This window comes from Pholis gunnellus (assembly GCF_910591455.1).
Source record: "Pholis gunnellus genome assembly, chromosome: 17".
NCBI lineage: Eukaryota > Metazoa > Chordata > Actinopteri > Perciformes > Pholidae > Pholis > Pholis gunnellus.
Window position 1 is genome coordinate 10,693,539 of NC_136544.1, and position 22,880 is coordinate 10,716,418.

The 22,880-nt window shown below is 44.5% G+C and overlaps 1 protein-coding gene across 1 annotated transcript in view; it reads left to right on the forward strand.

The window, feature by feature from the left end:
• The window catches only part of kcnt2b (potassium sodium-activated channel subfamily T member 2b), a gene marked incomplete at both ends in the record, with an annotated part of 31,262 nt that extends 9,764 nt beyond the window's left edge, over positions 1-21,498 (forward strand). The window contains 29 exons of the mRNA XM_079177358.1: positions 60-139; positions 883-985; positions 1,244-1,306; positions 2,076-2,124; positions 2,532-2,591; positions 3,347-3,421; positions 3,620-3,703; positions 4,116-4,210; positions 4,781-4,961; positions 7,832-7,996; positions 8,737-8,873; positions 9,487-9,550; positions 10,549-10,657; positions 14,385-14,493; positions 14,643-14,699; positions 15,915-16,067; positions 16,143-16,396; positions 16,840-17,164; positions 17,254-17,359; positions 17,443-17,615; positions 18,099-18,170; positions 18,355-18,489; positions 18,609-18,720; positions 19,516-19,617; positions 19,722-19,805; positions 19,891-20,019; positions 20,151-20,496; positions 21,196-21,280; positions 21,381-21,498. Of these exons, the coding sequence (XP_079033484.1) occupies positions 60-139; positions 883-985; positions 1,244-1,306; positions 2,076-2,124; positions 2,532-2,591; positions 3,347-3,421; positions 3,620-3,703; positions 4,116-4,210; positions 4,781-4,961; positions 7,832-7,996; positions 8,737-8,873; positions 9,487-9,550; positions 10,549-10,657; positions 14,385-14,493; positions 14,643-14,699; positions 15,915-16,067; positions 16,143-16,396; positions 16,840-17,164; positions 17,254-17,359; positions 17,443-17,615; positions 18,099-18,170; positions 18,355-18,489; positions 18,609-18,720; positions 19,516-19,617; positions 19,722-19,805; positions 19,891-20,019; positions 20,151-20,496; positions 21,196-21,280; positions 21,381-21,498 (3,625 nt within the window). The remainder of the gene's footprint in view (positions 1-59; positions 140-882; positions 986-1,243; positions 1,307-2,075; positions 2,125-2,531; positions 2,592-3,346; positions 3,422-3,619; positions 3,704-4,115; positions 4,211-4,780; positions 4,962-7,831; positions 7,997-8,736; positions 8,874-9,486; positions 9,551-10,548; positions 10,658-14,384; positions 14,494-14,642; positions 14,700-15,914; positions 16,068-16,142; positions 16,397-16,839; positions 17,165-17,253; positions 17,360-17,442; positions 17,616-18,098; positions 18,171-18,354; positions 18,490-18,608; positions 18,721-19,515; positions 19,618-19,721; positions 19,806-19,890; positions 20,020-20,150; positions 20,497-21,195; positions 21,281-21,380) is intronic.
• Between the last annotated feature and the right edge of the window lie 1,382 nt (positions 21,499-22,880).

A 22,880-nucleotide genomic window follows, 5' to 3' on the forward strand; every position in this document is an offset into this window, starting at 1 on the left:
TCTTCTTTCACCCCCCCCCCCTGTCTTTGTCTCTGCCCATCTCTACACGCCTCTCCTAGGGTGCAAGTAGAGTTCTATGTGAATGAGAACACTTTCAAGGAGCGCCTCAAGCTGTTCTTCATCAAAAACCAAAGATCCAGTGAGTTGAAGTTTGTTTGGATCCCATTTTCTCTGTCTGCATGCAGTATGGAGATTTTGCTCTTATTTTTGATTGAGGAGATGTCTTTCTCTTTAGTGTGTGGTGTGCTGTCGCTCTTTCTGTGCATTTCATCACCAGTTGTTCAACTTGTCCGCTCCTTGTGACTGTTTTATACGTCTGTGCGGTGATTTAGATTCTCTGTGTCCTCATTTATAGACATGTCATTCCTTTTATGTTTATTTTCTCTTGTGTGCATACAGGCATTAAACCTTAACTTGAGGTATACAACACATGTATATGTCTTAATCTATTTTGTACTTAACAGTAATAAATAATTGTAGCTTTGGTCTGTTTTTATTAAGGGGTTAAATCACTGCTTTTATATTAACTTTCAGCAGACAAGATAAAATACTATGTACATTTTCTGCTGCATTAAGCCAACCCTTTTCAAGCATGGCTGCAAATGCTTTATTGAAAATACGTGATGAATTATATGTTGATGAACATGTCTGAGGCACTGGTGGTGATGATAAATGGCTTATGAGCTGCTGTTGGTTCCCCAGAGCTCTTCTGTTTTTCTTTGTTTTGTTTGTGTTATCCTCCAATACTTTGTATTAGTATTGGGTGTATACGGCAAATAATTATACAGAGCTTTATTTTCGTATTAAAAGTCTAATAAAATGTGTCTTCAGCAGCTGATAATTATTCATAACAACTGATTGTCTTCTTTTCTTCCATTTCAGGTCTACGCGTGCGAATGTTTAACTTTTCTCTGAAAGTGCTGAGCTGCCTCCTCTACATTGTCAGAGTCCTGTTGGACAACCCGCAAGACGGAAGACAGGACTGGTGAGAGAAATGGTGATAACAGACCGGCTTAATGAGGTGAAACAATGTCTTTGTGAGTGTGGAGGCCTGATAGCAGGAACAAGTGCACCGGGTCAACAGAGGAGATAACAGTGTATATAGAGTATCCTTCAAAAGGAGTGGATGGGAGAGGAGAGGGGGTGGAGATGCAATCAGGGGAGAAAACTGATATTTGGACTGAGCCGAGGGTCGAGTTTTGGCGAGAGACGCTGGTCAGTAATATACCTTTCTTTCCTGCAGTGGGAGCGGAGTAAACTGCACCAAACAGAACACATCATCCCGTCCTTGGAGTGCGTTTGACTGGTAAGCATGCAAGCCTCTAATTAGAAGTGATGGCTTCAACCTGCAGACAATGACCATGAAAGCGAACACCCTGGAGGACTGGCAACACCGGCCCACCTGGTCGGAAACGTTGTTTAATGCAATCAATGCAACTTCGCTTCACTGATGCAACTCACGGTGCTGATATTGAGCATTACACATCCACATTCATTCGTCACAATCCAACTGTATGGATTACCTGTCAACATAATATGTATGTAGTGCCTGTGCAGCCTAATCAACGAGTGATCTGGTGGAGATAAAGCGTATACAGCAGAAGAGAGAGGGAGAGAAAGCAGGAAGTGCGCATGGACCTGAGGCTCTGCCATGTCTCCTGCTCAGGGACCTATTGATCTAATTGGTGGCTGGTGACACTGGCTAAGCTCTGGCTCCAAATGAATAAGGAGCCTGACAGGGTGAGCTCAGGGAAGGGATGGGCCGCCTCCTGCTCCAGGCAGCAGACTCATAGGAGCAAATCAGAGCACGGGCAGGCAAGCAGCCACGATAAGCCCCAGGGTGTCTTTGGGGGGTTGGGTAAGGGACCTTTTTCTCACAATAAGGCTGTAAATATTCATTTGACTGTGTGAATATTACTTTCCTCTGACAATATGAGCACATTGGCAGCTGGGCACTGCACTGCTGTTCAGTTGGGACCAGCCTAATTACATTTATTTTGTCTACTTTAGTGGCCTCCGTCTAATTTGTGCCTCGTCTCCCACTATCTTTTCTTTCCTTTCCTTTTGCTCTGCAGGAAACTGATCATCTGGGTGGATAGACCTCTACCGCTGTGGGCACTGCAGGTCAGATAGATCACTAGATAAGTCAACCTCAGTCTTTTAACACACATATCTGCACACTCAAACACACTCACACATTGGTGCATGTCTTCATTTCTGCATGTATTGGTTGATTTAATTACGTACTGAAACACATAACATCAGATCACCTTACCTGACACGTATTTATACGCGCAGCATGATTACACGCATATATGTACACAACCAGACACCAGACTGTCTCTTGCTTCTCTTAAATCTGTTCCCTGTGAAGCTCAATCATCAGCACGCCCACTGATTCCACCCACACTCTCCTCTTCCATCTCTGCGACTCCTAATTTCTCTCTGCTCCGGTCTCTCTCCGACTCCTCTCTGCGTCTGCATCTCTCAATTCCTCCGTAACTCTCTCGCTCTCTTTTTTTTTTTTGCAGGTGCTTGTGGCTCTCATCAGCTTTTCAGAAACTATGTTGCTCGTGTATCTCAGCTACAAGGTGAGTAACTCACAGCCAATCGGCAACCTTTTGTGATGTCTGCATCTCTGATGTGTCTCCATGTGGGGCGTGTGTGGGCGTCCATGCATGCAATATGCTTGAGGTTAGTGTTTGTCCACTTTGCGCTCCTTTGTGTGTTCACTCTGCTAAACAGAAGTTTTCCTTTCTCCCCTGAGGCTCCTCTTCCTGCATTTGGAAAGCCCCTCAGCGGGCCTTGAGGCTTCCTTATCATTATCCTGTTATTGACACATCAGAGAGACTTTAGGGGGAGGCCCCTGTGTTGCTGTACCGGGGGCGGGGGGGGGGGGGGGGGGGGGGGCGATCCATCAACGGGTTGCCCTGCTTTTGATGTACCCGACACTATAAGCCTATAAAGGGCTCACTCTGCAGATTACTCTGGGGGCTGGAGGCCTTAGCATTTAGAGGTGACGGATTCCTGCGGACATACCCTGTGCCTGTCCACCTACACTAGTCAGCATCACATCAGCCATATGCACGTGGCAGACACATAAAAAATCCATGTCTGACATCTTAATTGAACGTCAAAGCTCACAGGAAACTGAGTAATGCTGCTTTTTTCTCTCAAGCGGCACAAGGGAGTTGTATAACCCTTTATGCATCCCGACCAATTCTTTGGCGATACAGCCGGTCAATTTGTTCCCCTTCCACGCAATCGGGCCTGTTATGTGGTAATTCCCGAAGGTCGCCATGACAATGGAGTTGCCTGACCCCCTGTGTGTGCTTTGCGTTTCCAGGGCAACGTTTGGGAGCAAGTGTTACGTGTCCCCTTCATTCTGGAGATGATCAGCGCCATTCCCTTCATGATCACCGTGAGTGGAAGCACCGACGGCACTCGAGCATCGCAGAACACACGCCGCACGTTTAACACCTGCCACTGTAATACAGAGAGGAAATCACGACAGGCAGCATTCTCACACGGACCTTTTCCTTGAGAGAGATTCTGTGATTGTGTACAACATGTTAAAAAAATGTGATGAGACAGCCAAGGCGCTTTCTCCTCTCCTCAGGTAATTTTGCCCTCCTTCAGAAATCTCTTCATCCCTGTATTTCTCAATTGCTGGCTGGCCAAACACGCTTTGGAGAACATGATAGTGAGTGAAGCACTATCTCCCTATCCAATTTTTTCATTACTTTCATCTCGACGTTGCTGTTGTGTTATTCTGTTGGCATGCGATTGCTCCTCTCTGTCTGTGCCATTTCAGCTCACCAGCTCTTTCTGCCATGAAGGTAAATCACTCACAAAACATTTAAAGTTGCACCTTGGGCTTGGTATTTACGTTTTTTTCACTTACCCTGCCTCCATCTGTGCGATGACGTCCAAGCTTGCTTCACACTTTTTAATAAGCTGTCTCCGTCTCTCTGCTCTATATATTCCAACACTTTGCCATATTTCCTACGATGCATCTACTGCGTTTTATCCTCATTTTCACACTTAAACAATGCAGCATTTGGCCTGCTGTGGTTTCCATACATTGCCTCACATCTGTGTGCGTCTCTCTGCAGAATGATCTCCACAGGGCGATCCAGCGGACCCACTCAGCCATGTTTAACCAGGTGGTGATACTCATCAGCACGCTGGTCTGCCTCATGTTTACGTGGTGGGTACCCCCGCTGCTGACACTGAACTGAAAGAGGGGCAACCAGGAAAGAAAAAGATAGACATGAAATGGAGGTTGGACAGGAAGTGAAAGGTGTCACAGCTGTAGACAGAGTGAGGAAAAGAGCAGAAAGAGGGTGAGGTGGACAACGGAAGCAAATCAATAGTACGATACATGTAGAGAAAAAAAAAATGATGTTGGAGAATAAGAATGGCAGCTCCTTGAGCGAAAAGATAAAAAAGACAGAAAGCAGAGAGGTTGTTGGTAAATGTAGATACTGCTCTGAAATGACAGCTGGCGATTGCTTCAGTGCAGTGGAGGATGTGTCAGCTTGCTGTATATATATATATATATATATATATATATATATATGGTGTGAGCTAATCCAGAAGATCCTACACAGCATGATTTAAGCTCTCTGACCATTTCCGGATTGACATTAACCTGTTGACTCGTCTATCCTTTAAAGAACACCTATACTTCACCCAGCATGTGACGTCTGACCTGATGCTCACTTCTTCTTCTTCTTCTTACTTTCTTCATCTTTCCCACCCTGTCGACCTCCATCAGCATCTGCGGTATCCAACACCTCGAACGAGCGGGCAACAACCTGACCCTGTTCGACTCGCTCTACTTCTGTGTGGTCACTTTCTCCACGGTGGGCTTTGGAGATGTCACCCCCCAAATTTGGCCCTCGCAACTCCTGGTGGTCATCATGATCTTTGTGGCGCTCATCGTGCTTCCCATCCAGGTGAGAAACGATGGCGGCAACCTCAAAAGCAATCACAGGCAGGAGATTAAAAAAAACACATGTGATTAGTAAGAAAGTTTGAAAGTAGTACAACAAACAAGATATGACCATAAAACACACAGTTTAGAAGAGGGATTTTAACAAGCGGGTCTGTGGATATATCTTTGCCACCGTGATATCGCCACAGTCTTAGAAGGTGCAGTCATGAAAATGTGCAGGTATGTGGTTGACATCGAAAGGAAGGTTGAGTTCGAAGCGAGGTGTCGTCAGAGCAAGGGTGCCAGAGGAAGGAGGGCAGGAACTAGGGAAGGGGCCATTGGTCTTCCCACTTTACTGCACTGGCCCAAATTTGGCATCACTGCTTGTGTGATCCCATCGTCTCATATTTTATTTCCTATTTAACTTTTGGAGCAGCCAACAGGAGCTCTGTCAGGCTGTCAGGCCTTTAAAATGATCAGACAAATCTTAAAACCATTCCTCAAATTGACAGATGGGATAGCTTTGCAATCCTCAAAAGCCAATTTGTTTCCTTTGGTAAGCTCAGTACAGTAAAGTTATCTTTGTTCATAATTGTTGAATTTCCTCTCTTGCACAATAATGTGATGACTCATTGCATCCTACGTAGATTTACAGCAGCTATTTTTACTCGGAGAACAGCGAGAGTGTCTTCCTTACTCTCTCAATTCCCCAAATCCCTCTCCTGTCATTTAGGTGCTCCACCGAAGGAACGTCAGACTAGAGAACGACACGAGACGTTTACACACACACATTCACACATATAGTATTTCTGCAGGGACTGATGATAACACCTTGACAAACAGTTGCACTGCAGCTTCTAATTATTGTTCGATCACATTTGTGTAAAGCTTTTATCCCTGAAGTAGCTGGCGTAACTGTGTGTTTCCCAAAAGATGCTAAAGTGCTAATGGGTGCATTTTCAGTGTGTGTGGGTCTCTCTGGTCAGGAAATCACACTACTGATAAGCAGTAGTTGGTTTGCTGGCATTCTTGTTTTTTTGCAAATTGGATTTTGTGATTTCACCACACGCCTTTGATAGCTTTTCTTTTTTTAATTGTGTCACGTGAGCAGTAGGTGTAGGGCTCGCATCCCACGCATGCATTATGGCTATTGGACACGCACTCTCTGTTTTGTTTTTCCCATCAGCTGTGACCTGGTGGTAGCAAATGTCTTCACAACAACAAATGACACAAGCATGAAGAAACAAGTTCAGCGAAGAAACTCGCACTAACCGACTCATATAGGAACGGCGATCTGTGCATCACCAACATGGATGCCATGTCATCCTCCCCACTTCCTCTCCCCATCTTTCATCCATAAATACCCTTTGACATTTAGAAACTGGCCCCCCCTGAGCTCCAACCCCCACCCTGTGTGCGCGTGTGTGTATGTGTGTGTATGTGTGTGTGTGCGTGTGTGTGTGTGTGTGTGTGTGTGTGTGTGTGTGTGTGTGTGTGTCCGCCATGACCGGTCTCCAGGCTGCACAGGGAAGCCACAGAGCACATCAGGATTCAGCTACTGTCCTTTTCTTATTGCTGTCTCTATTGGTTTTCCTGTACTTGTCCTCGACACACCACAGGACATGTACCTCTTGACAAGTCATTTTGTGTAATATTGAGAAAAAATGAAAAGTGTATTGATTTGAAAATAGGAAAAAATAATTAAAAAAAAAAGCCAACCATTTGGTGGCTGCATTTGGAGACTTTCCTTGAAATAGATCGCGGCACTCTAAAACAGATCTCACAAATCTGCCACAGTTGGTGCCATCGAGAACTGGCTGCACACAAATGATGGCTGAAAAAAAAACACTATTGTAATATGGTTACGTTTGCCCGATGGTGTTTTCCAACAGCAACACTAGCTGACGTGATCTCAGCTCAAAAGCGATCCGATTAAAATGCACACAAATGAACTCAGTCTATTGAACTCTGTGGACGTGTCTGAGGTGTATGTTTAGAAACATTAGCAGCCGTTCATTGCTACCGTTGCTGCTCAAGAGCTGACATCCTCCATTACAGCTGGCAGAGGGTTCAATAAATCAGCTCGTCACCTGTTTAGTATCGACTTCATGTCACTTGAATTAAGAAGAGTTTTGACACTAAGGGCTTTGAGAGGGAAGGATGAGCAGTCTCTGCCACTGGCTGTTTTTGTTTTTATTGGTATTTTATTTTGAATCCATATATCTGATTTCAAAAATACCCATTGCAAGAAAAAAACCTTCTGTAGTTCAAAATAACAAACATTTGGACAGAGCCAGGCTAACTGTTTGTTTGTCTTGTGCTAAGCTAAAGTAACCGGTTGCTGGGTGTGACTTCATGCTTACTTTACAGACATGAGAATGGCATCCGTCTTATTCTATTGCTCAATCAGAAGCTTAGTGGTGTTTTTTTTTTTGCAAATTTAACAATGCCTTTTCTCGTATTGAAACATTTCTGAGCTCTGCTCATTGCAGGAGGACTTTGTTTACTGAAAATTACAATGATAAACCTTTTTTTGCAGCAAAATAATCTGTAAATAAGTAATAACCAATGTGCGCATTGTAAAATATCTGGCTATTTTCAGTGGAATGTCTAAAAAACAAAACAGTCCCTTGGCTTATTCTTGCATCTCTTCATCAGTTAAATCCCGACCTTCCTGTTAATGTCGGCTATCATGTTCCACTCAGCCACCGTCCTGAACCCAATGTCCACTTTTCTTTATTACCCCAAACACTCTCCCTAATCAAACAGAAACACTACTCCATATTAGGCATTGTTTTTTTTTTCTTAAGCCACCTGGTTCCTCCCTGTATTTTCATCTAACTTAATCCAATTTCCATCTGTTGAATGTGATGGATGTCGTCCTGAATGTAGTTCGAGCAGCTGGCCTTTCTGTGGATGGAGCGGCAGAAGTCCGGGGGGAACTACAGCCGCTACAGGGCGCAGACGGAGAAACACGTGGTGTTGTGTGTCAGCTGTCTCAAGATCGACCTCCTCATGGACTTCCTCAATGAGTTCTTTGCTCACCCCCGACTGCAGGTCTGCCAAACTGGTTTTAAGCAGGACAAGAAAGTGTACGGGGGTCTTGTGTTTGTTGTCTGTAATCCTCTTCAGGAGCCCGAACAGCTGAGGTTAAAGCAGAGGATTAATTCAGCAATAGCATGGATCAAACTGCTGTCTTATTCATGTCGGAGCAGCTGTGTGTGTGTGTGTGTGTGTGTGTTTTCCTGAGGGTGCATCCTTGTGTGCACGTCTCTTTGTTCAATAATGGTGTGTCTGATTTGATTTGTCCTCAGCATATCAAAGGGATGGGGTTATAAGGAGAATCAGGTTCAGGTATAGTTAAAGTTGAAGTCCTCCACTCAAATAAAGGTGTTTGCATATAGTCCCTACACTTGGATGTTTAACCTTCACTGTGCACAATGATGAACTTGCACAGTGACACCAGAATTGATCTGTTGAGGGGGAAATATCAGTTTAAGGTGTGGTAATTGAAGCAGCTATAGTGATGTTAAAAGTGCACATACACTGAGTCTGAGGATGGGCTTCTCTCATGTCTCTTTGCTGTCCTCTGCAGTACGCCACTGTCCACGTCTCTACGATCCCCTCTCCAGCGTCTTCCCTCTGGCGGGCTCATATTACTCGACATCCTTTCACTTCAACATGGCAATAAAACAAGAATAAATGATAACCCGTGACCGTGTCTTGCTTGTTGTGAAACAGTCATCAGCCACAGTACGAAATTGTGTGTGTATGTGTGTGTGTGTGTTTGTGTGTAGGACTACTATGTGGTGATCCTTTGCCCGGCAGAGATGGATGTCCAGGTGAGGAGGGTCCTCCACGTCCCTCTTTGGGCCCAGAGAGTCATCTACCTGCAGGGTTCTGCCCTCAAAGACCAGGACCTGATGAGGGCCAAGTGAGTCACTGTGACCAAAAACAACACTCCATAGTCTGATTTTATAGATGTATTTATTTTCATATCTATCGAGAGATGTCGTTCTGTAGAAGCATTGTTATCACAAAATAATTCTGCAACAATCGGGCCCTTGAAAAAGGCCAGAACAGACCTGAGAGCCTTGAAATGAAAGTCCCCACATGCAGAAGCTTGAGCTCATAATTAATACACAAAGCACCTACAGCCTTGAAGTAATGGCTGTAATTGCAGTTGGAGTCATAATGCTTTTTGTGTACCCCCTGGCTTTTGATAATACAGCCACAGCACCTTAAACTGGCTTTGTCACAGTGAAAGAAAAGGAGAAAAAAAAAACATTTTTTAAAAAATCTCCCCCTCTCCTCGCCTTCTCCTATCTCAACCCTGAATAGCGTGGGCTTGAAGGACATATTGGTTCGTTTTTTGTTCTATTGTCCTGCTTCTTTCTCTTTTGTCCTCCGCCTCAATAACATGACAACACCCTCCTTCCCATGTCTTCTCTCCTCATCACTTCCCCGATTGTCTGTCTCTCTCTCCCTCTCTCTGTTTCTCCATCTCTCTCGCTCCCATGGCCACATGCTCTACTAACTGCCTGCAGGATGGACGATGCTGAGGCCTGCTTTATCCTCAGTAACCGGTTTGAAGTGGACCGCATTGCTGCTGTACGTTCCTCACTGCTTCCCTGTGTCGCCATGACTCCTCGCACTGCAGAATATCTACGTTAAGACTGCTTGCCTGATGATGATGATGATGATGATAATAAGCCTTAAACTGTAGTCTGTCTGTTTTTAGTTTTCTGGGGTGAAGTTCTTCATTAAGAAATCCTCAAAGCAGCTTTGGAAACAAACAGATTTAGCTCATTGGCTGAAGTTTTGTGCTTGTTTTATGGTTGGGGATTGTTTTTCACCAAAACACTAATCACACTATATGAACAACTGAAGCTGAGAATAAACACAGACTTGACACAAACAGAAAAAAATACATATGTGCAAAACAAAAGAAAACAATGTACTCTCTTGGTGCAGTGTTACACAGCACTGCATTGCCGTGATAGTGAGTTAATAACACTGTTTAATCAACACCTGGTTTTCACACTTAAGGATTTTGCAGCTGAATTGTAATTACTTTAGAGATCCTTTAACTTTGTCTCTAGTACATCACAATTATTAGTCGTTCAAATACCTGCAAACTTTTAGTTTAGTGCAGATTTGACCATGGTAAACATAGCTGCACATCAGCGTGGTGTCCATGTGAGCTTGCTGACGTTAGCTTTGCGGCTCAAAGCATCACTGTGCCAGAGAACAGCCTCACACGGCTGCCAGCATGTAAACTCTTAGACGGGGTTTTTTTCCTTTGGCTGAATTTTTAGCAACTGTCTCATGGCCAGTTTTACTCAGTTCACTGTTCATGGCTTCGCCACATGTTCTGTGCAGCGTTAAATACTTCTGTGTAGAAAGAATTGCATTACTCTGAAATGTTGCAAGGGCCATTTTACTGCACTGAGCCGTCGGTGGTTTAAAGGGGATTATTAAGTGAGGAGCTACAATCTGATGCCTCTAAAGGTGGGTTTCTACCTCTCTCTCTCTCTCTCTCTCTCTCTCTCTCCTGCCCTTCTTTTCACTCCATCCATCTCAATCCCCTCCATCTCCAATTTGCTCAGGATCATCAGACCATCCTCCGAGCCTGGGCAGTGAAAGACTTTGCTCCAAATTGCCCCCTGTACGTCCAGATTCTCAAGCCGGAGAACAAGTTCCACGTCAAATTTGCAGGTGGGTAAGGGAGTGTGAACTCACATACACTGACAGTGACTTGAGGCGTGCATCACATTAGAATGCGGATAATAATGGGATGAGACCTACTAAATGTCCTGGCACAGTTTGTGACTAGAGCTGTGTGCTGTTAAAGATGGGTGATTAGGTAAGCATTTTTGTTTTGCTACTGCTGGGTTGCATTACGACAACATCGGAGGAAACTGAGCTGTCCTGTCTTCACTTTTATTCTGTCGTGTCCCCCTCTGTACCTGAGTTTGTCAGCTTCATTTGTAAGCCTGAAAAAATGGTCTTTTCCATCAGCGTGGCTTTGCAGCACACAGCTCTCCGTCCTCCCAGCTCTGAGGAAGTGCTGAGCAGATTGGTCTCGGCTTGGCTAAAAAGCCCTCTGAGGGATTCTGTGAGTTTTTACATTGCCTTTTGGAGACGGACCGTTCTTCTCCTTGCTCAACAGAAGACGACAGTCAATCATGCCCGAGTGAAAGAAGAGGAACCAAACTCTCTCTCTCTCTCTCTCACCCTTTCCTCACACATCTCCCTGCCTACAGCCCTGGAGAACTCAATTCTAGCTTGCCGCCCTCATCCCAGCTGTCTCTATCAATGATTAACGTTTTACTTCCCTGCCTTGGCAAAGAAAATCTCCTTCTTTTGAGGAGTTCTGCTGTTGTGCTAACGGGACAGATGAGCTCTCTCCCCCTTTGCTCCCGCAGCGCTGTTTAAACACCTCACTGCCACAGCCAGACTGCGGCCTTGGTTGTGAGTCTGGCAGGAGTTGTTAGGTAGAAAGACGTTAATTCATGATTTACACCCGTTCTGTATTATATCATCATCTGCTTGCTTAGTAGGGTGAAACTCCCGCTCCTGTGCTGGGAGTCAGAAAGCTCTATCATGCGTGTGAATTGCTTTGTGTTATCTTACATTGACATAGTGGTCGATATGTTCAGATATCCTCCTCATTCATTTTTCGAATAGACAAAAGTCATGCCCTTTTGACACAGCAGCCACTCAGTGCTGAATGATAAACTCCCTGCAGGTCTATGGTAAAAAAAAGTAAAGGACCTCTTTAAGAACACAAAGTTCATGATCATCATGTCTATAAAGTCCCTCAAACAATGAAGTCACCAGGTGGACTCAGGGAGCAAATCAGTATGCAGACACAAGGACATCACTGTTAAGTACTGATCCCATGTTTTGACACCACTTGGAATATACCCACTAAGTGCTAGTGTGGTGGGAGGCATTAATGAGCAAGAGACACAAGATTTGATTTGATCCACAGCTTAATAACAGCTCAGCGTTCATTAGAAAATATCTTTCTGTATGATGCTGCAGCAGCGCAGGAAACCATGGGGTGCTGGAGAAACCACACATAATTTGGTGCAGAGTGTTGATTGATTATCTCCCCAGTTTATGTTTTGAACAACAATAGACGGCCGCCCTCCCGACCTTGGCTCATTGTAGCTGCATGGAGTTGATGGCAGCTCACTCATACAAACAATAACCGCTCACTGATTTAATTCGCTCAACCGGTGGACCTGTGGGCAGGTCGTAATTGCACTCCTGCAGAGGGTGCAAATAACTGCGCACACGTATCTGCACGCAGCTTTGATACCCGTCTGTGATTGAAATCAACCGTCTAATGAGATGGGTACAAAGACCCTGTTTTCTAAGCGAGGCTGACAGAAAGAGAAAAGTGTGTGTGTGTGTGTGGGTGTGTGGGTGTGTGTGCACAGTCTGTAATTGGTTTCGCTCCTGGTCTGGGTCCAGGCACCTGAAGGATGGAGGGCTGTGGTGAAGAGTAAACAGAGAAGACGATGGGATGTGAAGTGATCAAGAAGGATGTTGGAAATTGGATCTTGGAGAAAAGTCTCAATTTGGTGTGTGACTACTGAGTCTGTGTCTTTGGGAGTTAGAAGTGTGTGTGTGTGTGTGTGTGTGTGTGTGTGTGTGTGTTGGTGCGTAAGACACAGACAGAGAGAACAGAATGTAACAATAATGATATGTTGTTGCTCCATAAATGCAACATCAATGTTTTTGTCTTTTACTCTGCAGGATTTCAGATTGCTCTGTGAAAGCCTCCGTTTCGAAGCAAATTCACCGGTTGAATTGCAAGAGCCCCTCCTCGCGTTTGCGTGTGCGCTGCATTATGATGTAACTGTTCTGATCCAGTAGAACACTGGTGCTTCAACAGAAGATCCACAATCAGTAGTTTTAATTGTCACTCAGACTGCCAGCTGATTGAGACGGATGCTTCTTGTCAGGCTCTGACGTTCATTCCCAATTATTTCCTAATACAGAGCACATATTGTGCTTTTAGGACCTAGCTCAACATTGTTGGTAAACAAGGCAGCTCTAATATGCCTGTGTGCTCATCACTGACGATAATGCAATCTAGAATTACACAGCAGGGGAAAAAGATGCTCCCTGCGCCAGATTCACTGATTGGCTCGTGATACAAACATGAATCGCTCTATTGGTTTTTCCTTTCAGAGAGGAGGCCGAGTGGCAACAGGTAAACGAGAGGAGCGTCATCTCTGTTTGGTCAGTTTGGCTCAGGGCTGCGTTAAGTCATGGATGATTGATTGAAAAGCTGTTTAACAAGGCTGACACCGAATCACTGGCTTGTTTCTATAGGTCTTCCCATCACCGCCACCCCCCAAAAGAACCAGAGCGGTGGGTTACAGTAGGGACATAAAATTGACCCCATGAGAGTAAACAGGGAGTTGGTGCAAGAGGATGATGACGTGTTTTTTTTGACACGGCTCTCTGCTTGAATCATTTTTTGTTAGATAAAACAAATTGGCACAGTTTCCAACATAAAATGGTTTCATGTTTAATTGAGTGTTGGCTTGTGCCTTTTAAGATGCCGCCATTTTAACACTCTAATCATGGAAATGCATGAATCATTGTGTGTGTTTGCAAGAGCCACAGAGCCACACAACGACAATAACAACAACAACAACAACAACGGGTTTTATTGGGATAGTAGTGGTTCCAGTGAGAACTGTCCACATTGTGTATTATGCTGAGTAACTATAGATAGTTGCCTGTAGCAGGCACCTGATCAATATACTTCTCAACTGCATTGTCAAGTTTTTTTTTTTAATTTTTCTTTTACTTTAATTTCTTTTATTTAATTATGTATATATTTTCCTTTTATATGATTTTAAAAAAATGTATTTAATGTATATATATATATATATATATATATATATATATATATATATAGATACATCTTTTTTTTAAATATTTATTTAATGCATGTAATGCATGCTGTTGTTGTGCAGGGGTTGGGTGCACTTGAAAGGAAAAAGAAAGATTGGGGACCTGTCACATTTGGTACTGGGATCATGTGACGGGAATTTTTCAATGTTTCACATTTTATAGACCAAATCATGAATTTAAAAACAGATTAGCCCATCTATTAGCGCCACAAATGACATTTTACTCTCAGTCTTATGTCAGGTGGAAGCATAAACTTCAGAGACCTATCTTTCCCAACATCAGCAGATAAAACTGTAATCTTGAGATAATCCGTGACCCTTTTATGTTACACCAGGATTAATGGGATGAAATTGACTTTCTTTGTCACACGGAAACTGACAGTCTTTTCCAGCAGCGCATTTGTATTCAGTGCAGCTTTCTTGGGCTCAGAGTTGAAACTCATATGGTGTTTTGTGTTTGCCGCATGAGGTCATTTTGCCCTTCTTGTGTCCTGTGTCTTCAGATCATGTGGTGTGTGAAGAAGAGTTTAAATACGCCATGCTGGCTTTAAACTGTGTGTGCCCCGGTACCTCGACACTCATCACTCTATTGATCCACTCCTCCAGAGGACAGTAAGTTCACTTTCCTTCCCGCTCCCGGTCCCTCTTTCTATTTGATTGTTCACGGTTCAGTCTTGACAGTGAAATGTACAGTAGATATAGTGAATAGAAGTGAGCTGCTTCTATTCTCCTCACCATCGCTCAACTTGTTTTTTCCCCAGAACGGCACCCCAAGAGGCCTTCAAGCAACGTGTAGGAGCCTTTCAAGCCCTCAACAGGTAGGCTTCATCTGATCTGCATTCACACCCCAGGAATACTGTAGTGTGTTTGTGCTCGATATTCATCCAACCCCCCCCCCCGTCAACCTCCATTGTTTGCTCACTGAGCTGTGTGAGTTTATGAGGACATTCTGTTAAATGAGCGGAATCTTGTTATTTAGAAACTGTGTTTGTTTCTTTGCTTGTTAGGTTCAGTTTATCGCTGAAAACAGGAGTGACTATGAAAAGCACCCGCACGTTGTTTGACGCACAAGATACTTTCTACTTTTTATCATGAGGGCATTAAAGCAGAACTATACCAGTTGTGTTACTGATGACAGTAAATGTGCTTTGTTAGAGACCCTGACGAAGACCTACTGTGGTCAAATCATGTTGCTTCTTTTAATGATTTAGCCACTATAACAGTTTTCCAAGAGCACCTAACACGTTTTAATCTGCGGTTGATTACACAGAGCCACCAGTTCTCTCTCTCTCTCTCTCCTAAAATGTTTTTTTCCTGTAACTTTTCATTGGGTTACATCTTGATATTTATGTGACTGTCATCTTAAAGCCCCAATGTGTGGCCCTAACGTTAACAATAGGGTGTCCACACAAACATATTAAAAGGCAAAAAGCACAGAAATGTCTCAGCGATTGTGAACAGACAAAGAAATAATAAGACTCTATAGCTTGTGTCTGTCTGATGAGTGCAACATTTAAAAGCAGGGTGTTTCATAAGTACGCTTCTATATCTGGACGTGATACCATTTGGTTTATTGGCCGTGACGATGCTACATGATTCGTCCTCCTCCTCTCTTGCCTTACACTTAGTTCCTGTAAACTGCAAATTTGCTATAACACTTGTTTATATAATGCAGTCTTTGTCGCAGGCCACCCACATTCACACTGCCTCCACACCCTTGCTTCATGCATCACCTCTTTAGCCTCCGTGTCTAGAGCCATATCCCCCAGAGAAAAATGCTGTTCACTTAGCTGTGTGAGTGTGTACACGTGGGACCTATTGTTAAGACAGGCTGTGTGTCCTTGTGTACGTCCGTGTGTCGATAGAAGGATCGATCAGCAAGTCTGTGACAGAGATGTAAGATGTTACCTCTGAAACCTCGAGTGGAAAAGCTTCTAGTGTGGCCCGGGTGCTTAGCTGGAGGCTTTGTGTGCAGTTTTCTAAAGGTCAGTCTTTCCCCACATGGCCAATGAATCCTGCATTTTCTGTCTCAGGGAGGGCGGTGGATGTTCAGCAGACCAATGGCACCGAACCTACCGGCGCTGCTCGGCCAATGAGGTGCATCACATCCGCCTGGAGGAAAGTAAATTCTTCGGGGAATACCAGGGCAAGAGCTTCACCTTCGCCTCCTTTCATGCTCACAAAAAGTAAGTCGTAATGTGAAAAGGCCAAGAAGTGAGAAGCTGCACTGTTCAGAGCTGACCGTGTCTTTGCTGCTGCAGGTATGGAGTATGTTTGATCGGAGTGCGCAGATTGGACACCACCAACATCCTGCTGAACCCTGGACCCTGCCACATCATGGGGGCCTCTGACACGTGCTTTTACATCAATATCTCCAAAGAGGAGAACTCAGCATTTGTCAGGGGCCACAGGGAGCCAGCGTGGGGCAGCACGGGGGGAAATACCAGGGGAGTGCACCAAACGATCTACCACGGACTCACCCGCCTGCCAGTCCACAGTATCATCGCCAGCATGGGTCAGTCAGATGTGCACATCACAAAGACTGTGTAACATTCCCGCACTGACCTTCTGTTTTGCAGTTTCGCTGTTGGTTAAACATGCGAAACTGTCATTAATTGGTTTTAAAAAGCAGCGCTGTCAGAGCTGTCAGAATTATGCAGATCTGACAGTTGACACCAATCTGGGTGTTTTTAAAAAATATGCATAGCTTTCCCGAGGAATTATCATGTATCTGATTATAAGTCACACTTGATAAGAGCAACTGCCAAATGAACTGAAATGTTGCACACTGTGGTTTTACAAACACACCACCTGGTGGACAACAGTGAAACGGTGCAGCTCAGTATTTTTCAATTTTATCAGTACAGTATGTTTTAACAGGGGGCAGTGCAAACCAACTGTGCATCGCGTTTGAACCTTTAGCTTGATGATCACCGTGGCTGTGTGTGCATGTTACAGGCACAGTGGCCATCGACCTGCAGGACTCCAGTGACAGCAGCCCGGAGGGCCAGGAGCCGGGCAGCAATGTGCTAAGCAGCGGAAGAGGAAGCAGGAGCAGCTCCAGGACGGAGATGGGTGGCGCGAACACTTTGGCCCTGCCTGCCATGGGAGAGTCAGCCGAGGAGAGGCGGCACAGCATCGCCCCTGTCCTGGAGCTGGTGGACGGCGTAAACAACCCCACTTTTGACCTGCTCGGAGACCAGTCAGAGGATGAGGGGGGAGACGAGGGCAAGGAGGACAGCGACAGAGACGAGAGCGCCCATTGGTGGGGTCGACACTGCGAGTGAGTCAAGAGGATGCTGTTTGACTTTTCATTCATGGGTACAATGAAGTGTAAACTTGTTCAGGGGTAACTGCGGCCTTGTGCTACAGGTGGGTGAAGGGATACCCGCTGAACTCTCCATACATCGGCAGCTCGCCTGCGCTGTGCCACCTTCTTCAAGAGAAGATGCCTTTCTGCTGCCTGCGCATGGACAAAGTAAGGGATTCAAATGGCTTGCTATGACTTCACCGCTAAACATTGCTGTCATCCTCTCCATGACCACTGTGCATCTCTCCTAGGCTTGTCACCACACCCTTTTTGAGGATGCCCGCTCCTACGGTTTCAAAAACAAATTGATCATTGTGTCCGCGGAGAGTGCAGGAAACGGCCTGTACAACTTCATTGTCCCTCTCCGGGCCTACTACCGACCCAGGAAGGAGCTCAACCCCATCGTGTTGCTGCTGGAGAGCATGTGAGGACACCATTATTTGGCCATGCTTATGAAAACGGCTTCAAAATGAAATAGGTTGCATGTTAATGTTGCCCAAAATGTTTGCTGTGAGCACAACAGCTACGCTACAAATCTGGGTTTGCGCAGTAAAATAGACTCCTCCTTAAATTTAGCCAGTGGAGGAGAAAAACTGTGCTATTTAAGGTCACTGTAAACATGATTTGTGAAATGCTGAACGCTTTCAGGGCGATGCGCACCACAATCCTGCGTTGTGTATTGTGGCTGGTACACAAACGCAGTCAGCCAAATGAGAGTGGAATTCAATAAAAAGGCAATAAAATGCTGAGTCACTCCAGTGTAGTGCTGTTATTTTCAGCTTTCCCTGCTGGCAGTTTGTCTGTGTTGTATTTCTCAGTCTCTGTGGGGACGTTCGCTCTTCATCATGGAATATATAAATCTCTACTGGTAGGAATCTCAAGTGTATTTGTTGGTTGATTGTTTCAGACCTGAAGCAGACTTCCTGGAGGCAATATGTTGGTTCCCCATGGTGTTCTATACAGTGGGCTCCATCGACAAGTAAGAGAGACCACGGCTCTACGCTGATTTCTTCATGTATCTTTTTCATCGTCTACTATTTCCTGAATCTTTATTCATGTAAACCTCTCAAATGACTTACTCTTCGATTTATTCGCACTGCCCTTCAACACTGATCTTATACTCCCCCCACCCACCTGCCCGTCCTTCCCTCTCACTCTCTCAGTCTGGACAGTTTGCTGCGATGTGGAGTCACTTTCGCCGACACCATGGTGGTGGTTGACAAAGAGAGCTCCATGATCGCAGAGGAGGACTACATGGCTGACGCGAAGACCATCGTCAATGTCCAGACCCTCTTCAGGTCTGCTTTGCCCAAACTTGCTCTGCAATATCTCACACACTATCTTAAACTGAGTGTATTTTTTTTGGGGGGGGTGGTACCCATTATTCTCTCTCTGTCTCTGTGTTTCTTCATCTCAGACTTTTCCCAGCTCTTAGTATCATCACGGAGCTCACCCACCCAGCCAACATGCGCTTTATGCAGTTCAAAGTCAAAGACCACTACTCTCTGGCTCTGTCCAAACTGGAAAAGGTAAAAGCTTCATACTCTCAAACCCCCCTCTTTTTCGATCTCTCATTGTCCTCGACCCTCATAATGAAAAAAACAATGACGGCAGACTGTTTTTCATCATGAAAGCCATCTTTTATTTAGTATTGTCAGTGATATTAGAAATGCATCCACTGTAAAGTTTTACAGTGGACATTTATAACTGATTATAGCCTTTGGTGTTGTTAATGTTGCTCTCTGTGTGGCAGCTTATGAGTTCTCCCCTCGGCCATCAATAACCTTTGTTAACAAATAAGTAAATTTGTCACTCTTGACGTTACATATTAAAATGAATTAAAATCTGGGATAAACATTACATAGACATTTCTTGCAGTGTTGCCTCGCAGCAGGAAGGACTTCTGGCTAGCTTTTTCTTTGTTTGGGCAATGCATGTTTGTGTGTGTTTTCTTGGGATTTTCGAGTTAAATCCTACTTTACAAAATCATGCAGGAAGCTAACTTCTGAAGCTGTAGAGAGTGTTACGTTGCATTCGGTCCAATGAATGCTGAATGGATGCTTGAAAATAAATAAGAAAGAAAAGAAAAAGTTTTATGGGTGCAGGTCCACCGATGATGTTTACAAAAACTTTCATTACTACTCTTCATGTCTACCAAGACTAGTGTAATCGGGAAAAAATCTGTGTGTGTGTGTGTGTGTGTGTGTGTGTGTGTGTGTGTGTGTGTGTGTGTGTGTGTGTGTGTGTGTGTGTGTGTGTGTGTGTGTGTGTGTGTGTGTGTGTGTGTGTGTGTGTGTGTGTGTGTGTGTGTGTTTGATCTGCAGAAGGAAAGGGAGAAGGGATCCAACCTGGTGTTTATGTTCCGCCTGCCCTTCTCTGCAGGGAAGGTGTTCAGTGTCAGCATGCTGGACACTCTCCTCTACCAGGTATCTGGAGCACAGACTCTTCACCCTCACTGAAAAAACGAAATGTGGCAAAATGCCAAATATGGTCTGTTTCTGTTGACTTGTATACCGTGCTCTCCTGCCAGTCATTTGTGAAGGACTACATGATCTCCATCACCAGGCTGCTGCTGGGTTTAGACTCCATGCCTGGCTCAGGGTTCCTCTGTGCTGTGAGTACCCCGACACAAACAGCTTGAATTCAGTTCATGTTTGGACTGTGAAGTGGCTCCAAAGGCTGATTATTGTGTTTTCCAGATGAAAATCACAGAGGATGACTTGTGGATCCGCACCTACGGCAGGCTCTACCAGAAGCTGTGCTCCTCCACCGGAGACATCCCCATCGGCATCTATCGGACGGAGGCACATAAGCTTCCCGTCTCTGAGGTGTGCTGCTGCTGTTACTAGTTTGATGGCCACTTAAATTAACAAGAAATCGGTGTGGGTTGGAAGGAGATTAAAAGCGTGTGTGTGTGTATGTGAATATGTGTGTGTGTGTGTGTGTGCCTGTGTTACAGTCCCAGGTATCCATCACAGTGGAGGACTACGAGGACACCAGAGAACCCAGGGAGCCCCTGTTGTCCCGGACCAGTGCTCACCGTAACAGCACCTCCTCGGAGCCCATCTCCACCTCCTCCCACTCCTCAGACCACCCGCTGCTCCGGAGGAAAAGCATGCAGTGGGCACGGCGGCTGAGCAGGAAGGGGGGGCGGGGCTCCAGCGGGGCCAAGGGGGGTCCGGGCAGTGCTGCAGAGAGGATCAACCAGCAGAGACTGACCCTGTTCAGACGCTCTGAGAGGCAGGAACTCAACGCGCTGGTGAAAACCAGGATGAAACACTTGGGCCTTTCTCCAACTGGATTCAGTACGTCGATATGTAGTTTGTTTAATCTCAAGTTTACTAGTGGTTGAATACAACTACATTTACTCATGTACTGTACTCAATTACAATTTTGATCTACATTTGTATTTGAGTATTTCCATTGTATGCTACTTAATACTTCTATGTTTCAGAAGTACACCTTGTGATTTTACTCCTCTACATTAATTTGATAGTTAGAATTATTATTTACTTTACAAATGACGATTGACATTAATTTTAAAAATGATAAGCTTATGAAATACAATGCACTGTTGAAGCTTAATCCAGTGTTCCCCAAGTTGTTTAGCTTGTGACACCTTACAGTAGTTAACACTCGCTCCACCTCAACCAGCTACAACAACAACATGCACATTAACACGTTGGTATTGCAAATCCAGCAATGTTATTTATACTTACATACAACCTTTTTGAATCAGCAATACTTCTGATACTTTAGGTATACTTTGCTAGTAATACTTACTCTACTGTCATTTTACTGTCCTTTCACTGTACTTTTAAATAATTCTTCCACCTCCGTTGTTGTCGTGGTTGCTTGCGTCCATGTTTATCTAGGTTTGTCTTCCTGTATTGTGAATCACAGTAACGAAGCCTCTATTATGTGTACGGATGTTGCACAGCCGGCTGTATATCCTGTGCCTATTTTAATTCCTGCATCACTCACCTCTTTTCTTCCTGCGCCAGATGGGATGACAGACCAAGGGAACAGGCTGTCTTATATCCTCATCAACCCTTCTCCAGACACCAGACTAGAGCTGCACGATGTCGTGTGAGTACACAATGCCAAATGTAATTGATAGCACTGTAAAATGAACACGGCATGAAAACTATTACAGGATTTGCCGCCCCTGTCCGTGCCCCATCTGCAGGTACCTGATCAGGCCAGACCCCCTCTCTCTGGTACCCAATCAGGGTAGCAGCAGGAAGTGCAGCGCGGGGATCTCGGAGAGCCACAGATTCGACACACAGGACAGCACCCATCTGTGAGAGACAAACAAAAAAGAAAAAGACAAATATACTGTCAGAACACTGCCAGCGAGAGGACACACAACAACAGACTCAAATATCAAGAAATGGTGGGATGGAAAGGGATGCAGCCAGGTGGCACATGGCCCTCATATTTCCTCCACATTCAGTCAGGGTGAACTGATCGGTGCCGGTGTTGCATGGACCCTTTCTGTAACGATGGGAATGTTTTGTTTATGCACCTTTCTATTTTCAAAGCGGAGAGCTGCGGACACAGAAGTGCATTTAATGAATAACTGTACGTATTTATATCTGTCTATGTGCATGTTACGTACTGCATCATGTATGTGCAGTGTGTGTGTGTGTATGTGTGTGTAATGTACGTATGTGCAAGTGTGTGAATGAGTGTGTGTGCTTATGGATCAAGAGCAAGACACTGTCAATTTGATCAGGACAGCGAAAGGACTCTGCTGCCAAATGAAAGTCAAGGAATGTGTATTTTTGTGTCCTTCTCTGTGTCGTAGGTGTGTTTTGTCAGACTTAATGTTGTTTGACGTATTTTAAAGTGACACTAGAGTGCACACATCCCTTTTTCTTTGGTCTTCATAAAGCCTTTTTTTAAACTTTTTACCGGTTGCTTTCACAGTCAAACGCACACATTAGTTTGTCCCTCACCAGCAGCGGAGGAATCCAAAGAGCACCAGTCTCAAGAATTGATAGAATTAGACAGACTGCATGCATCGTCAGGGCAGGGCATTCAGTCTCATTGCTGTCAGAAGTACGTTACCGTTTCCAGTTATGCGAGTTCTCTCAGAATAAACCTGTTTGTGAGTTTACCGTTTGCCTGTTTTTTGTTTGTTTTTAAAGTCCCGCCCTCTCTGCTTCTGTCAGTCAGTGTGAGCCGTCCTGACACCAGCTTGCTTTTTCTGATATGCATGTTAGAGATGCAAGGGGCAGACAAAATAACAGAAACATACACCATGACATAACGCCATCCAGTACAATAGCCCTGCAATAACTACCTTTGTGAAGCTTATAATGAAATGGTTTCAGAGAGGTTTTGATTCAGCTCTGTTTCAGGGCCGATTTATAAACTTGACAATTATATAGTTGCTTTATTTATTGCATAATAAATATCCACTTTAACAAGTAATTAGTTTGCTATTCAAGAATTTAATTAAAATCTATAATATAATTTGGTTTTCAGACAGAAAAAAATTATAATTTCTCTGAAATCAAGTGAAAATGTGCCTGTAGAGTGAGATCATTCTGCTCGTTTATCAGTCTTATTCAATAGATTTTCAGTTGTTTTATGGAACCTGAGATTTTAATCTGTTATATTAAAGTACATTACCTGTTAGGGTGGACATTTATGCTGTTTGTTTACCAAGGATTTGCCAAAA